At 43.2% G+C, this 18,087-nt stretch overlaps 1 protein-coding gene across 2 annotated transcripts in view; it reads left to right on the forward strand.

Moving 5' to 3' along the window:
- The first annotated feature begins 867 nt into the window (after window positions 1–867).
- Window positions 868–18,087, forward strand: part of RAB11FIP4 (RAB11 family interacting protein 4) — a 126,784-nt gene continuing 109,564 nt past the window's right edge. Inside the window, exon 1 of one of the 2 annotated variants that reach the window (XM_054221737.1) lies at window positions 868–1,160. In XM_054221737.1, the coding sequence (XP_054077712.1) occupies window positions 1,017–1,160 (144 nt within the window). In that variant the 5' untranslated portion in view covers window positions 868–1,016. The remainder of the gene's footprint in view (window positions 1,161–18,087) is intronic. The other variant, XM_054221736.1, reaches the window with a different exon arrangement.

Consider the following 18,087-nt stretch of genomic DNA (forward strand, 5'->3'; position numbering starts at 1 on the left):
AGCTGGGGGCTTAAAAAGCAGACAAAAAAACCCTCAGAAAAGGGACAGAGCAGAGAGATCAAAATAAAACCCAGCTGTGGAACACACCCCTGGTGGAAGGCTTTAATGAGGAACCCTGCAAAGGCAGGGACATCCCTTCATTACCAGATATGTCTCATTACAGCATGGGTGCACAGTGTCTGTTGTAATCCAAGCACAGCCACGAGGAGTGCCTCTGCATGGCTCTGCCTGGTCACTTGAACAAAATGGAGTAGGGGAGCTCCGCATGTCCTCCTTAATTGCCCCCTAACTCTCTGCACTCTGCTTTCCTCTCCCTAGCCTGGACCTCTTCAGACCAGGATCGATGGCTTTTTCTTGGGAGAAATTGCAGTGTGACTGGTGTTTTATTTGGGGAGATATGGAGCAGTGAAGGGACTGCAAGTGTGTCTGTGACAGTGGGGAAAGGAACTCAGGAGGTACCCGGCCCGCTGTCCCCCAGCTGCTGGAGGGGAGCGCGCTGTCCTCTTGAACATCCTGCCTCCCTCGCTTCCCCCTGCCCCATTCCCTCCGCCATGTGGCGATTTTCCTTCCCAGAGAAACTCCCCTTCGCTGCTGTCCCCAAACCGTCCCCGTCCCCCATGGCGTTTCCCTTTGCCCTCACACCTCTCCCCGCCCTCAGGCCGCCCCGCTCTCCTCACGCCCGGCTTCCCGCCCGGCCCCGGCGCCGCCTCTCCCCTCACCGCGGCGCCCCCTGGCGGCGGCCCCGCCCCTGCCGAGCGCGGCGTCCACCGCCCCCTCCCTCTCCCTCCCCATCCTCCGGCTCTGCCCTATTGTTCTCCCTTCCCTCGCTCCCTCCCTCCGACCGGGGCTCGCGTCCTCCCTCCGCTCTCCTCCATCCATCCATCCATCCCTCCCTCCCTCCTCCTCCTCCTCGCTGTCCCTCCCGCCCCGCTCCCCGGAGCTGATGTCACGCACCCGCTGAAGGCGCGGGCGATCATGGCTGCTGCGGCCGCGGCCGTGCCGCCGGCCTCCAGCTAATGCCCGCGATGGAGCCGGCGAGCCTGCTGCGGTTCCTGCGGAAGCTTAAGGAGGTTTTCGACGTGTGCGACGAGGATGCGGACGGCTTCATCCGGGTGGAGCACTTCGTCGCCCTGGGGCTGCAGTTCGGCCAAGGGGATGAGGTGAGTGGGGCGACCCCCGGGCCCCCGCGCCTCGCCTGGCCCGGCCCGCTGCCCCGGCCCCCGGCCGCCGCGCAACTTTCACCTGCTGCTGCTGCTACGCGGGGAGCGGGGCCACGGCTCTGCCAGGACCACCCGGACACCCCCCCCGCCGTCACCCACCTTCCCTTATCGCGGGCCGAATTCCCCGCGTCTCTCGGGGAGCCCCCGACTCCTCCCCTCAGGGCGGCCCAGTCCCTCTGTCCTCGGGGTGGCTCGGACTCCCCCCGTGCCTCAGGGCGTCCCAGAGCCCACCCATGGCGGCCTGGACCCCCTTCCCTCAGGGCCACCTGGTCACCCTCTCCCTTTCCCTTAGAGTCCTCCCCGAAGACAGCCTAAGTAAGTCCCTCCTTCCCTCAGGGGGTCCCGGAGCCTCCCCATTCCCTCAGGGCGGCCCAGACCACCCGGGCTGACCTGGCTGCCGCTCCCCTGGGGTGGAGTGACCGGTCCCAGGAGTGCTCGGAGGTCGCTGTGCCTTTCGGGGAGATGTATTTATTCTGGTGACAACGTGGGTTTTCTCTGTCCTGGCTGAGCTGCGTCCTCACCAGGGTACCAGGCGCTGTGGGGGTACTGGGAGCAAAGCCCTGGGCCGAGGGAGCCGCTGGCCGGGCTGCCCGGCCTTCCTGTGGGCCAGTGAAGTGTCTGAGCAGTTGGAGAAGCACCAGCCCAGGTGCCCCCTAAAACCTCCAGGTGATGGGCTGGGAGCGAGGACTCCATCCAGCCCTTCAGTGACACAGCGTAAATCTGGAGTTGCGCCGCTGGTCTCGCTGGAGCAGCTGCGTCAGTGGGACCACTGTAAACCCATGACATCCGTGTAAATGAGACTGGGATTTGGGTCAGTGTATGTGGGTAATGACATGCATTTGGTTTGAAACAGTTCCCTTAAGTGATTCAGTCGAGGGCTGCAGCTCCAACAAAATTAAACAGCAAGAAACGCTTGCTTTCCCTAGGAGAACTCTCGGGATGCTGCACTTAACTGTTTGATGCTTCAAAATATGCCCCAGCAATTTTGGGTGCCGGGGAGTGGGAGTGGAGTTGGGACTAGGATAGGATCCAGCAAACCAGTATCAGCCAACCTTTTAAAGTACAAGACGACAAATTAATGTGAGGAGGCAGTAGAACGGTAGTTTGTAAAGGGATGGCAAAGATGCAGCAAAACCAGAGTGAATTCACAGTAATTCTTGGAGCAAATTACTTATTTCTGGCTTACCACTGGTAATGAAACACAGCTTGTGAATGAAATCAGAAGACCAGGAGACAGAAGGCTTATTGCTTGCAGATAGTCACAGGTCTGTTAAACATTTTCGTAATGAGAAGATGGAGTTTCTTGTTTTAACCAGCAAAATAAGGAGGAGAAATAAGTAATAGAAGAGAGCTTTATTGATTTCTGCTTTTCTTTGTCTCTTGGTAAGTTGTATAATTTTATATAAACTAATAGAAGTATTTTTAAATACTTAATGCCAGATGCACTGCATCAGAATTGCCTTTTGCACTACTGCATTTATTTGGAGGCAGATCAATGGCTTTCTTTTGCAGCACTGAGGAAGACTGGTCAAATTCCATTGGCTGTTTTGCAGCAGGATGGCATTGATGGTTGTAACAATCCTTTTTGGTCTTAGAAATCTCTAAGGTTGTGAGAGGGGAGCAGGTTCTGAAAGATGCGAAGGAGGATTCAGGTGGTGATCTCATAAGCTTAGAGTGAATTGGAGTGTATTAATTGGAAAATATTCAAATGGAATGGGAAGGAAGAGAAAACTGGAAATCTCAACAATGACGGCAGTAGAAAAGTACCACTTGTTAGTGGTAGTATCTAGGTTTCAGGATGGGCTGGCTTACTGGGCAGGCATGGGAGAGGTTGCCAGTGATGAGAAATGCATCCTTTGGATTTTGCTCAGTTGTAACTAGCAGTGTTCAATAAGCTATTTGCAAAATTGGGACAGAGAAGTCTTATCTATGTATCCGTCAGGGTTATAATATAACTTGTGCTGGTTTGCTTCCCTGTGTCTATTGTAGTCATTGGCTAGCAGTCCCTTGACTTCAAAGGAGTATGTGTCAGCTGAGTAAATGGGATTTGTAAATGACCAAAAGAGGCTTGTTAGGGTAATACAGATTCAGTTTTCCAAGTGCAGATTTACTGTAGAACCACCACTATATGTGAGCTAGTCTGGTTTTAAGTCTTGTTAAAAATGAACTTTACATGTGATGAATCACAGTTGATGTTTGGAGACAGTGAGATTCTTTTCTCCCATATAGCACAGTGCTTTCTACCTTGCATCTGCAGGAACCTAATAAGATCTGTGTGGGAATGCATCTCATTAAATTAAACAGTTAGAAAGCAGTTCCCTTTAACATATTAGAACATATTTACTGTCATTGAAAATTAATTATACATTTGAAAGTGCTATACTTCTTCAGCTTGATCCATCTCAGCTCCCTTTACATTCAAAAGAAATCTTTCCATTAGCGTGACTGACAGATTGATTTGCCCTCATGTGTAAGTTATTTGCTCCTTCTGTTTATGTAATTCATCTGGCTACAGGAAGGATCCTATTTTGTAGCACTGTTGCCTTAATAATTCTGATTGCTACCAACAGTAGCCCTGGGTGATGTTTATAAAATGAGAGAGTGTCTGTTCCTTCAGTTGTGTCAACCTAATACACACAGCTTTCCACCTCTTCTCTACCTCGTCAGAGCCACTGCCATCCAACATTTGGAGTCTGTAAATTCTTAATACTAATTTCTGTAGGGCTTGTGACTTCAACTGTGTAGGGCATTTAGCCTTTTCTGTTTTTTTCTTATTCTTTCCATTTCCTTTTTCTATCTGTGTGTGTGTGTGTGTGCACGTGTGTAGTCAACATGCTGAAATTTATCATTCCTGAAAGATACCAACTGTCTGAAAACTGCCCCAAGGCAAAATACTGCAGCAGGGCAGCAGTTTTCCATTCAAGCAAAGCAGTCCTTATCTGCACAGTCAAAATAATAAACTTTAACACTTCTGATTAACTTTTTTTACTATTTTAGTGGGCTTTTGAGGCCTCTGCTTCTAACAGCTTGATGCTTTTCTTTTCTTGTTTGACCACGACATCACTACTGTACCTCATTTCATTCTGCCTTTCCCATGCACGCTGAAATCCTCTTCTTGCCACGTGATCATTGAGAGTCCACTGCAGCAGAATAGCGATTGCCTCGGAGCAGCTGTTTAGATAAGGTGTTTTGGCTGTGGAAGCACTTCTTGCAAGTTTGCTTGCAAACCTTTTCTTTGCCCTTCAAAGCATGTGGTTCAACTAGAGGAAGAAGTCACTTGACCATGTCAGTTTGGCAGAGCCAGCGGCAGAATCAATGTCTCTAAATTCCTGCTACGGTGCCTGAATTACCAGCAGAGCAGGCTAGCTGTCGAGCACTGCTTGCCCATACAAATAGTTGTGGAACTTAAGCTTTTAAGCAGTTTGGCATTTTGACCTCTGTTTGTCCCATCTGACTGTAGGCATTTAACTCGGTTGTCTGAATTAATCTTTCTCCATGGTCACTAATGAGCAATTGAACACTCAGAGAGTACAACAGGACCCAAGGATGAAATAAATCCTTCAAGAGTGCTTCTTTATCTCCACTGACAACAGAAACTCCTTGCTGAAACTTTTGGTTCAGTGCTTAAAAACAGCAGGCTTGGGCCTTGCTTTCCTGTTGAATGGTCTATTTGCCAATTGTGGAGAAATCTGAAGAAAGACATGAAGGGCTGTTTCCAAAGCGACTTCACTGGATGGCATGTACTCACTAGCTGAAGAAACACTTCACATAACATTGAAAAATGCCAAGAGTCCCTCGCCATCTGGTTCCCTTTCACAGGGAAGATAGTTACACTAGCAGCCGAGCGTCTAGGAGCATTGTGAGTGACGTGTTCAGCAAGCCCCAGTTCTGGCAGTGGATTGTGTGAATGTGTATTTCAGGGTAGTGCCAGTTGATGTTTCATTATGCCAGATTCTATTTAAACTCTACATTCAGGTTTCAGTAACAAGTGAAACATCCTGAACATGTTGACAACTTCTTTTTGAGATACGTAATCACATTTTGGAGGTGTGCAAGCCATACAGGTGCTTAGACAGTAATCTTTGTCATGGTAGGATCAACAGATGCTCATCAACTTGAAGCAGTGTCACATCTGAGAGGGAACTTGAGCAGCTGATAAAATCTATAGGCCAATATCAATTATTCTTGTGAGCAGGCAGTAATTCACTTGGTTTATTAGTGCAGTAGAACAGAAGTAGCTGAAAACAAGTTCACATATTTCACATGAACAAACGAAACTTTCTGGCCAAAAGAAACTATTGAAATAGGGAGTTGTTTGTTGCTAATTTTAGTCGCTTCCATTCATCCCCATTCTGGGCTGAAATTAAAGGCATCAGCCTCAAGTGCTGTACAGGTAGTAGTTTGTGGCTGCTGGCTGAGTGTAGTGTCATCCTGATGCTCCATTTTGACTTGCTCTCAGATGTCGCCATGGGACACCTGATAGAGTCATGCTCCAAACACAGTCCTTCTATTGGACTAGCTTGTCCTATAAAGAGCAGGAATTTAATTTTACTGCATGGCAGCATGGAGTCTTTCTGAATGGTCTGGGTGAATTTCAGGCTCCTAGCTGTAGTGTTGCACCTAGAAATTAATGGAATCATTGCAAATTTACATTAATGATGTGGATGATGACAGTGACTAGTTCATACCTTCTTGGTAATGCGCAGTATGCTCCATACTTATCTGCAGCCATGGGAAAAACAAATTTTGGCACCGAGACATTGAAAGATAAGTATTAGGGTGTTGCCAAGCAATACTACCATTTTCATAATGGAGGCAAAAAAGAGTTATGACTTCTTTCTTCTCTGCTTTTCCTGGAAATAATTACTCAAAGAAAAAATCAAATGTTTGCCTAGATGCAATGAGGACGCAAAGAGTACTTCTATGTGACAGTGTTCTCTAGGTAGCAGCAAGGCTGCCACACATTTACACTCCTTAAAACTATATTTGCTAGTGACCCAGATATTTCATATCATTTACAGTGATTTGGAAAAAATGCATTTCTGAAATTGCACAGCAGGGTACTTAGTTTATGGATTAGTCAAGGTACAGTCACTGTAGCCTTCCTAATGCAGTACAAACTAGCAGTGAGTATGTTTAAAATAGCCTTTTGGAATATCCTGAAACTAAGCATGTGTTTCTAAACAGCTGACATAAAGCAAGCTTGGTAAATCAAACACTTTCTGAAGCACTGTTAGGCAGAGAGAAGCTGTAGGTTTGCTGTGCACTCATGAGTTTAATTCGTTATGTAATGTGTTTGCATTTCAGAGGTAGGAGCTCTGAGGGGGTTATATGTATAGTTAAGAATTGATTGTTGCTATGTTTTACAATACAAGTCAATGATCTGAAATAGTAAGTTATTAATGCCTAAAGGAAAGGCAAACAATTTTGGTACTAATTATTGATATTTAAGTGACAATTTTTTATAACTACCTCAGTGTTTGCATTTAGTATGGGTACAGCGATATTGTGTTACCTTACCATCAAATGCAAAGTAAAGAAAAAAGTTAGCATATGGATCAAGCATAGAAGACAGTACTGCATTTTTGTGTACAGTATGGAAGGTACAGTATGGAAGGTAGCATACGTAACTGGTGAAGTTAAAACATTCAGCTGCCTAGCAAGACCAGATATTTTCTACATAAGTTTTTCTCCTTCTTCCCCCTTTTCCATGCCTGATTCAATCCATGCTGTTAAGTTGTAAAATTGGTATTCTTCATCTGTGACATGTCTGCATGTTCTCCAGAAATTTGCTCTTGTAAAACCTAGGGAGGCGTTCAGATTTCTACCACATACTCATTTTAGTCCTCTAATATGATTAAGCTTTGAAAAGTGACTTATACAAAATTGCTGCAGGAGAGGGTAAGTCTTGGAGGGGGAACAAGCCATTGCCACATAGTATTTGCGGGGATGATCCCCAATACAGAATTTTTCTTGGTTTCTAAATTGCATTGTTACCTACAACTTAGCACAATTGACTCATGCTTGGCAGCAGTGCTTTTATAGCAACAAAGTGGGGAAAAAAAATCAATTGCCTTATAATGTTTAGATAAGTAAACGTGATTGTTTTTATTCTCGATGTAGTTGACAATATAATTTCCTATTAATTTTATCTGATTTTAATGCTAATATACACAAACATTTTAAAATCCCTGATTTGATTTTTGAATGACTGTCTGCTCAAGAGCTAGAGATGAAGTTCTAACAGTTCTTAAAATATGCAGTATTTCGGGACACACACGTGATCTCAGACCTAGATACTTGCATAGGCTGCTGAATAAATACCCATCCGTGCGCTGAACGTGGTTAACTCAGTGTAGGGTGTGATTAAGTACATGAATGATAAAAGAGAGTGTCAGACACAATCACTAGTACTATAACATATGGTTTTACAACAGCAGTGTGAGTGTAAACAAAGTACCGTATAATAGATTTCAGTTCCGTTTTACTCAAGATCTAATTGAAGGGCCTCACTTGGAGAGAAGCAAGTGTTTCCATAGAACTATTAATGCTGTTTTCACCTTTTGTGTGCAGTTAAAACCAAAAATAGTAGGGTTCCTTCCTAAGCCTTGCGTCCAATTCCGTTCTGCAGTGTGTTTGGAGCCCCGGACGGAGTGACAGGAGTGAACTGTGGGGTCAAAATACTGCAAGGGAGACAGGATCAATGCACAAGGCACAGACCTGGAGAAATTACAGTGTACTCTTCAGATTTTAAAGCTGGGTATAGGTATAGTGTTATGGTTTTATGGGGTCAAGTGAAAAGCTTACAAATGGTAGAGACTTTTTTTTCTGCTAGGTTTCCTGAAAATAGAAAGAAAGGTACCAGAATTGTCTGTTCTGGAGTGGAGAGGCTGTTGGCCTGGTTAAATGAGGGGTGTCAACCAAACCAATTTCTTCCTCTAGAGTGGTGTCAGTTTTAAAATTCTCTACATTTCGATGCTTCTTCTCAAGTGTTCCATAACATCACACATCCACTTGCATTGCAAACTTCTGTTTTTTCTCGGTTCAGGGCTGCTCTTCAGAGAACAGGGCCATTCCCTGCTGCCCCACAGCATGCTCTGTCACACTGGTCTCCAACAGAGAAGTAGGGTCATGGTACAGCACTCCAGCAAGCAGTCTTTGGATAGGAAGCTTCCAAGGAGCCCTTTTCTGTAGGGGATCTTCAGCCTGTGGCAGTGTTTTGTGAAGTTCCAAACTGAGGCGCATTTCTGGTACGTGAGCTGCAAATTTGCCGATAAAGCATGCTTCACGTTTTTCCCTATGTATGGGTCATTCTGGACATCCCCAGTACCCGGTTTATTGTGAAGATTTGCAATGGGCTAAAGAAGACATTCTGGTGTTGTTCCATTACCTCCTGATGAACTGACCCTCCCCAATGGGATCCAGATGGCTTTTGGAACATGGGATACTATTTTCCAATGACACTTCTGTTGTTATGATAAAAAACCCCAACAAATGTGCAGATACAAACAGCTTTGTCCATATGTTTGCATGGTATTAATAGATTTGAGAAACTGTTCCAAAATATCGGTGATTTCACTGTTTTTGTAGCAAATGACTATATGATGAGTTGAACGTATTTTACCCAATTAAACTATACAACATATGTGTTAGGATACAGTAGCTAATAGCAATTCAGACAGTGAAATGCCACAGAGATGTCAACACAGAGACCATTAGTAATTGTTGTCACTCACCCTTTTGTCCCTGTGTAGTAGTATATGTTGTCACCATATAGTAGTACAGAATCCTCCTGTAGTGGCAACTAAGGCCACCTTTCTTGGTGTTGCTAGCTATTGGGAACAGCAGAAAGCTGTAGGACTCTCATTAGAAGAATTTTGTTGCCGGAGTCCCTTCTGTGCTGGATTGGTGTGGTATTGTATCAAAATACAATAGAGCCTGCTCAGAAGAGGTTTAAAGGCAGCTGTGGAAGGCTTCTAGGGATGCAGGGTGTTAATGAAAGGGAAAGGGATGTAGTAAGAGAGAGATTCTGCTGTTCTTTCTCACTGGGACTACACGCAACAACAGTGAGAGCAGGTTTGGCATTTTGACCCAAGGAATCCTGGTCCCATTGCATTCAGCAGTGTGACCATTGGGTGTTGTAAGGAAATAAGGATTGACCATAGGGTTTGCAGCCTTATAGCTCTGTTGCTGTTTCTCTTGCTGGTTCTTTATTTGGTGTTGATGTTCATCATGCAACGGACCAAGCAGTAGCTTGTGGCCAGCAGCATGGAACAGACCCCCTTTGCATCCGGCTTGGAGAAGATGGGAGCCTGTAGTCACCCTGTCTAGGTGTTGCGGCTGCTTTCATTCAGGTTTTAAGAACATTTTATTTTACTCTTGAGGGCTCTGGTTCACTTGCTGGCTTGGTTGGCCAGCATGGCAGCTGTTGTGTTCAGTGATGCATCTGGGCATGTAACGAGCTTGCTGACAGCTTTGTCAAGCTGGGCTGGCCTCATGTTGGTGGCTGGGCCAGCCCATTTGAACTGTGAGAGTCATGAGAGCAGACGTGTTAGAATGACAGCAAAGCCGTCTTGTATCACATAAAAATTTATTTCATGGGGAAATGCAGTATTATTTCAGGCTTTATGCAGCCTCCATAACAATTGCTGTATAACCTTGTGCTTTCTTCTGGATCCATGCACCACCAGATCCAGTTGTGCCTAGGGAAAGAGTGCTAATTCAACGGACTGATTCTGTTCACAGGAGAGCTGTACTCAGTGAGTGGAGGGACAGCCCTGAGCAGCAACTTTGATATAGGACCCTCAACTTCAGAGAAGCGCTGTAGAGAGCGAGGGCATTGATTTGGGGATTCAGTCTGAGGCATGTGTGTAGTAACAATTGGATCCTGAACTTAACTGTTCTTCCGGTGTGTGAAAAGCAACTTGAAGTAAATACATATGTTCTCATGATGCAGTAAATTAATGTTTGTTAGCAGAGTCAGCAGTTTGGATAGCTTTGTAGAACAGAAGGAAAAGTGTTTTGCATTTATTTGAGAGGAATCATGGGGAAAAACAGTGCCAAAGAACTGCTATACTAGCCTACTGATTTTATTGGGGTGACCTAATGCTGATGGGAAGGCTAAAGATAACGCACTGGTGAGAGTGTTCTGAAGCAGTGTGCTTGCTTTAGTCTAAAAAGAACTGCGTTTCTCCTTTCCCAAATGGGTGTCTTTGGGATTTTTTCCATCAGGTAATCCATTTTCATAATGAAAAAACCTTATAGACTAAGCTGTTCCAGCCTAACTGCCAGTATAGGCATACTCTATAGAGGCTGACAACTCACTTCAAATCTGTGTGTTCTCTCCTGTTGTCAGACATATCTGACAACAGACATATCTGTTGGCAACATAAAATTATTATGGTAGGATGTGGACAATTAATTATGTGTTTATTCAATGCTGAGAAACTCGAAGTGTTGGCTCATTTTGAGTGTGTCAGCATCTCAGCACAGTATAAGTGTCTCAGCTGAAGCTGATGTTTCTTCCTCTCTTCTTTTGGCAAGTAACGTATAGACCCCAAGTCTGCTTTTTGTGTGAAGAGTGGGGAAAAAAAAAATCCTAAAATTTCAGATGAGTTTGGCAAATTATTTTTGCCTTAAAAATGTAGGAGTGTAATTAACTTGACCTTTTGGTTTTTTTTTTTAAAGTATGGTATCTTGATTGTTTCCATTTGAAGCTAGCTTTTAATTGACAAAATTTAAATTGAAATATTTGGCAAACAACAAGTGAAAATGCTCCAAAACATAAGATTTTGCTCAACACAAAGCATTTTTTTCTGCTTTCTTCTGTGAAACATGAAAAAAAGACAAAAATGTTTTTTCATTTCCTTTACTCATAGAGAAAGCTGAAAAATCAATTCTTTAGCAAGTTATGTATCAAGCAAATGCAGAGACTTTGTAGATGAAGAAGGAAGAGAATATGCTGTTCATTGGTCCTCTGCTGAGTTGAAGTTATGTTCAGCGTGCAGTTATCCAGAGCTTTGGGAAATAAAGCAATAGGTAATGCAAACCCATGGATAATGCTCTGTGTATGAGACTAGAGGAATGTAAACTTTAAGAAAAGAAAATCAGTGTGTTTGTACAGGAAGCAGGAACAGCTTTAAAGTGTGGTGCAAGAGAACATAGGATTTTTGGCTCATGAGTGTTTCTTTGGCTATTGGTTTTCACAGCTTGTGATCACAGTTCCCTGATCATTCCCTGGTCTTCAGCAAATGAAGTCTGACTTCATTTACTGGAGCCAGACATTGGTGAAACTTGTGAATTTTAGCCTCCAATGTGAAAAGTGAATTGTATGTTTCATTCCTTAGTTCTCTTTTGGATTGTTTGGAAATAAAGAATTGAGGAGTATTTTGTGACACATCTTCAAAGGAGCTTTGATAATGTCAGCTTTGTTCTTACTGAGCAATTACAAGGCATGAAAGTTTCCACTGAGGAAAACTGCATCTTGTCTTCTCACCTGGGAATCGTGTGCCCTTTGCCAAGTGCGAGCTCTTCTGCACAGTTGGATGCATTTATTGGAAAATGCTGTGGTATTTGCTCCCAATAAGACAGCCCAATTTGTCTTGTTTACGTAATTAAATTGGTTTGAATAGTCTGCTGTGACAGACTATCATTTGGGAAAGTCTAAATTTGGAGATGAATATATGTATAACTTCCAGTGCTACTTTGGGGGTGACACGTTACTATCTTTATTAATAATCTACCACCTCACAACTGCCCTAGTAGTCACCTTCCCAGATTACTCTACTGGTAATCTAGAGGATTTCTGGATATCTGTCAGCCAGATTGGAAGCTTTGGCTCTAACCAAGCTCATGAATGTCTTTCCAAGGGGTGAAAAGATAGTTTGCTATGTACAGTGAATTTGGCATAGGTCAAGTTACTGTCCTGCTGTGAATTCTGGCAGATGCAGATCATTTGTTTGTTGATTAAGGTAGTCACCCAGGTAGCCTCAGGAAAAGGTGAAATATTCAGAAACTACTTTAATTTTGCCAGAAGTACAAGGCACAGATTGATTTTTTCTTTGTATGTAGGCCCATGTGATTTTCCTCACTGTATATTTCTTGTAAACCATGATGCTGTGTTATTCATCAGCTTATTCCTTCTTCAGGGTGAGCTTCAGTTTTGGGCTTGTCATTGCTTGTGCTTTTGGGTGGGTGATTCTTGTTTCAATGATGGTGGTTAGTTAGCTCTTCCTGTGTTAGAGCAAATTAGCACCTGTTTGGAAGGGAACGGTGCTTTGGAGGAGTTGGTCTAAGTGGTTATAAACATGAATGATTTACACAACATTTCAGGTGAAAAGCTTGCTTGATTGAGTTGGTGGAATAATGTGGCTATAAATTACCTTTCGTTTTATTGCAGTTGGCTGCTGCAGCTGCTCTTTAGCAATATGTTCTCTCCAATGGCACTTCTTCTAATTCAGTGCTTGCTATTGCTTGCGTTTTGTAGATGTTGCACTATTCTGTAGCACTTGACTGCCTGGATTTACAGTACAGGGTGAAGAGAGTGGGATTGTAGACTCTTCTCTCATGGCAAGAAATTGCTAGGGTCTCTATTTTGGTGAAGAAGTGTGAAGAGATGCATTTCAAATACCTTTTTTACAGGAGGAAGGGTTGCCATGGCTAATAGCTGTGAAACATTGGGTCTAATTTCCGCCGCCCCTCCCTCCCCCCTGCCGCCTTTTACTTTGTTCTGTAGTGAGATATGAGAATCAAGTTAATCTTCCAGACTTCTGTATGGCACATGATGGCTGAAAGCACACTTGTGTTCACTCTTGTTGGCTTCACTAGAGATGGCTCCTGAGCCCACAAGAACAGGGCATCCTCTGGAGCACCTTCTTCAGAGGCAAAGATTCAGAACTGGCTTTTTCTTTTGGGGATTTTGTATGAAGAAGTGAGACTCCAGAAGGGTGTTCTTGGAATCCTTTGAAGGTGCATGTGTGATCTGACCTCACTGAGCTGGTACACTGGTACCTTGCTTTCCCTTTTCACACTGTGTAACTACTTCAAAGCTCACAGTGTTTTAGGAGCTTGTGTGATTCACTGAATAGCAGGTGGGCCAGTCGCAGAAGGTATTTCTCTAATTAACCGAATACCATTTCAAGTTTAATTTATCTTTTTTTCTGTATTTTCTTTACCACTCTTCCTACTGATAGAAACTTACTCATTTTACAATCACTCCATTAGTCATTATGCCTGCTTAATTTTAGTGAACATGCTGACAATAATGATGATTGTGTATCATCAACACCAACCTGTGGTTTCTCTAAATGAGTTGGGCAGAAGGATCCCAAAGGGAAGGGGGAAGGAGGATGTTCTCTTCAAATGGATAGGTTGCAAACAGATGGACAGCAGTGAATGATTACGAAGGAAATACAGGTGAAACGCATGAGGCTGTGAAACAGGATATCTGTGTTTTATACTGTTTGAATATGTATGTGTATATATCTTAATACCCACATGCAAGAACTGATTTCTAGGAGTAAACTGCCAGCCTGGAATAGGAATTTGATTTTAAGACCCAAAGTGTGTGCTCAGTGCACACTGTAATTAGATTGTGATGGCAATTTCAGCACAGGACTGAACTTTAACTAACCTTTCAAAAACTCATTCTTCCTTCAGGAGCTCATGGGGCTATTTATGATATCAGCAATGAACTCGGGGAATGTCATAGGCTATCAGATGGGGAGGAAAGGAGAAGCTATCAAAAGATTAAATTTTGATGGCATTTTAAATGTAAACCCCCAAACTGTATTTGATGCTTCTCTGATTCTCTTGAAAGTCAGTGACTCTGAAAAGCTCCAGTCATTTTTGAAAATACAATTTTATTTACCAAGTACAGCAGAGTTTTATCAAAATTTCACCTTGGCCCTAGGAAAAGACTCCGGAGGTGCTAAACCCAATAACATGTTGTTCTCAACAGAGCAGTTTTCCCCACTGTCAGAACTGGCTGTTGAGCTTTCTGTTATTGATGAGGGAATTATTTTTCCCTTTAGGTGAGGTTTCCATGGTATTTGCTGCTTGGCACTTCAGAGACTCTTATTAAAGAACTGATTCGAATCCCATGAAGATCTTGTGAAGCCTCCGTTAAATGGGTCACTACGTGCCAGATAACATAAGCAATATCTGCACCACTTCTTGGGACCAGCAAGGAAGGCAGGCTCAGTACAGTGCTGAGCTATGTCAGCCACTGCTTGAAAGAAATGCCACACAAAATTATAAAATATTCACCTTTCCTCAACTAATATTACCGAAATAAAAAAAGAGCATTTTTTTCCTTTTTCTTTTTTTTTTTTTTTTTTGTGTGTGTGCTGGATTAATAGATTTGGGTCACAGGCTATAAATGAGTGTGACTCAGCTGTGTGAATAAATCAGCTCGCTTGATTGTGGGATGAATTTACACTTTCAAAGCTTTTAATAGGTAATGAATATTCGCGGTCTGCCACATGGTAGGAGATTTAAAATGAAGGCTTAGATTCTTACAGCCTTGGCTCTCACTCTGCAAGTGTTGTTACAGAAAAGTGTCTTGGAGTGGTAGATAGCAGCGCTGCTCTGATCCCTCTGTTTGGTTTTTTTTCCTCTTTGCTGTTGCTAACAGGAATGCAACAGTGTGATACGCTAACTGGTGGCTCTAGAAGACAGGGTTTATCATGCTGTATTAATGCTCAGAGCATGTTGCCTCTTAGGTCTATTTGTAGAGATCAAATGGAGTTGCACAGGTGTCAGAGAAGGGGATCTGAAATCTCTGAGTGGTTTGCAGAAGGATCTGGGAGCAATTACTTGCCCCAGCCCTGTAGGCAGAGAGGCAGCACCAGATTCCATTTCTTCTTTTGGGGTAACGTGCTCAGCAGTCCTGAAACTCAGTTCTCTTACATGTTTTGTTCAGCATACCCAAAATTGCAAATGACTCCTGAGAAACTCAATAAACTCAGAATTTTGTCTCCTTTTGTGTATAGTCTTCCTGTATGTGAGTCGGGTTATGGGTTCTTCAGGGTGAGAGAAACTTTCTTCAGCATTTGTACAGCCTGGGGTGGACTGTACTCTAGAACCTCTTGGCACAAACACAGGGCAAATAATAAATGATAACCCCACGGTGTTTCTGGGGAAGCTGTCTCCTGCAGACATTTTTTTCTTTCTTGCAAAAGAGATTGTCTTTGATTCTGTTCAGTTGCAATGCGGTTCCCCAATCCTGAAATCTATGCAGTAACAAGAAGTATTTAATGAAACATTTATCAACTAAGCTCATGCCAAAGGAGACAGCTCCCCTGGGTTCTTATGGTCGGATACGAGCTTCAGGGTGGTAAAAATCTGTATCAGTGAGAGTCATGGCATTGATTTGCACAGTAGAGCCAACACTCATGCAGGAAGCAGTCAAGACCCGCATCAGACTTTCCTGGGCTTCGTTAAATGACTCAGCATCCTGTAACAATTCTGAATTTGTTACTTTTTGAAATACTATTCACAGGAGTAGTGGGCAAGGGAAATAAAGATGTTCGTGCAAAGTTACCCAAGTTAAGAATAGCCTACAATTGTGAAGTGGTTTAAGTTTTTTATATTTTTGCTTGCAATAGAAATTTCTTGCCAAAGGCCTCTGTGGAATTAGTTTGAAAATCTGAGTTCAAGGTAGCTGGGTAAGAAGAAAGGACTTGGCAGTGCTGTGAAAATCTTTAATCAAAAAGGGTCTATACAGCACCTCAGCAGAGTTCTCCTTGGTACAGCCTTTCACTGTCTTATATGTGCCAATACTGAATTGTAGCTGATGAAGTCGAAGAGGTGACAGGACTGATCTGCAATATGTCTGCTTTAGGTGTAATATGCATTAGCCTCCCATGGCAACTTTGTATGTGGCCAGCCCCAGGGATGCTGCTGATGGTCAATGCTTCCTAGAGTGAGGAAAAATCAGAAACACATTTGTTAGGAAAGCTGGGCTGATGATGCATGTGCAACCAGGAACTTCTGATGTTTCACTGGTACTACAGTGCTGCAGTTCCGGAGTTCGTGATGCTGACAAGCTTGATAAGAAGCTCTGTTACTTGTGCTGAAAATCTGTCAATACAAAGCAAAAGCAAAAAACCAACCAACCAACCAACCAAAAAGGTATTAGGTTTCTAAAAGGTAGGGGAAGATCTCTTTAACAGCAGCATTATTGCAAGGAAGTCCGGTACAGCCTGCATAACTACTCCATCTCTGCAAAGTATAGTCAGACACTGATGGATAGCCTGATATGTGTGGCGGAATTTATACCATTGATAAAGGCAACGAGTGAGAGGAAAAAACATAGGCTTCGGTTGTGCCAAGCACTTAGGTATATGCTCAGATTCCAGTAATGTTAGTAGGGTCTAGGCGTACGAAGATAAAAGCATTGATGGTTTCTGTTGAACAGGAATGGAGTTGAATAAAATGTTCAAATTGAATGCATAAAGCAATGATTTGTTGAACTTAAGCCTATATGATTGGGGGCATCCATTTTAACAGGATTCTCTGGAACTTAATCTGAAAGCACAAGGGATCTAAAACCTGACAGCTTTCTAAGGCTTTAACCATGCTATAGAATTCCACAGCAAAAATGCATTTCATTATTTAAATTCTACAAGCAGAGTAGAAATATGTCATTTCCATTCACTGCTACAGGGTTTTTCCAGAAGGCAGGGTAACTTATTGCTTGATTCTGGTTTATTATCTGTAAGGAGAGCTAAGCAGTGGAAGAAGCTGCTGGGAGTACTTGTAAAATTTTTAGATGTTTGAGGCTAGGATAGACACCTGTCAGGAATGCTGAGGTATCATCAGTCTTTCCAGGCTGTAGCGTAATACTCCTGATGAGCCAAGGGCTACCTCTTTGAGACAGAGCTCTAAGGGAATAGGGCTAGGAAGCAGAAAATGGATAGCCAGAAACTTGTGTTGACAGACAGAGGATTTGAAAAAATTCTGAACTGCAAAATTTTGAACCGGCACTTAAGCGCATGCTTGGCTTTATGCATGAGTAACCCTAACTTCAGTGGGACTATTTGTGGCCTGTTTCAGAAAGCTGTTCTGTTGGGCAGTTGAGAATAGGTAAGAACACCCTGTGAGCATGCTTCTTCCTTTGAAGCACACGCTTTGCGGTTGTGCTGAATTGGGGCTAGACTGCTCAGCATTCCTGCCAGGTGAGATTCTGAATAGCAGAGCAGGGCCGGGAGGGAAATTAGCTCGCTGATCGAGATGTTCCAAAGTATATCTTTAAGGCAGATTTGAGTCAACGCTTTGAGATAATGCTGTCAGACTAAATGATAACACAAAATATTCTGACAACATACTTGGTCTGGAAACAAACACTGTGTGTTCCTTGGCAGTGATTTCTGATTAAACTGGAGGCTCTAGTTGCCAACAGCCCAATGCTAGCCACTGTGACTCAAGCCGTTGACTCCTCTTCTTTGGCATAAAACATTCAAATATTTAAATTAAATAAATTCAAGAGAAAGATAGGAATCGTCTTTTTATTTGGAAAAATAAACTGCTTGATAGCTTTATTAAGTATCTCTGAGATCCACCTTAATCATAGACTTACAGCAGTAAGGAAGCTCTCATATACATGCCAGAAAATAAAATATGTAAGAGAAGATTTTTGATACAGGTACCCTACATCTTCAGTTTGCAATTATATCTGACCTTTTAAAATAACTCAGGTGCAGAAAAGGTGCTTGAATACGTCACACCTAAAATGAGCTTCATAGATACTTCCTGGTTTCCTGAGAGCTCTGCTCTTTGCAGTAAAGAGCAATCAGGTTAATCAAAATAACCAAGAAAAAAGGAAAATATATGCAGGAAATTCTCTGCTGGCTCACCCAAGTATAGA

Source organism: Rissa tridactyla, chromosome 15 (genome assembly GCF_028500815.1).
Source record: "Rissa tridactyla isolate bRisTri1 chromosome 15, bRisTri1.patW.cur.20221130, whole genome shotgun sequence".
Lineage (NCBI taxonomy): Eukaryota > Metazoa > Chordata > Aves > Charadriiformes > Laridae > Rissa > Rissa tridactyla.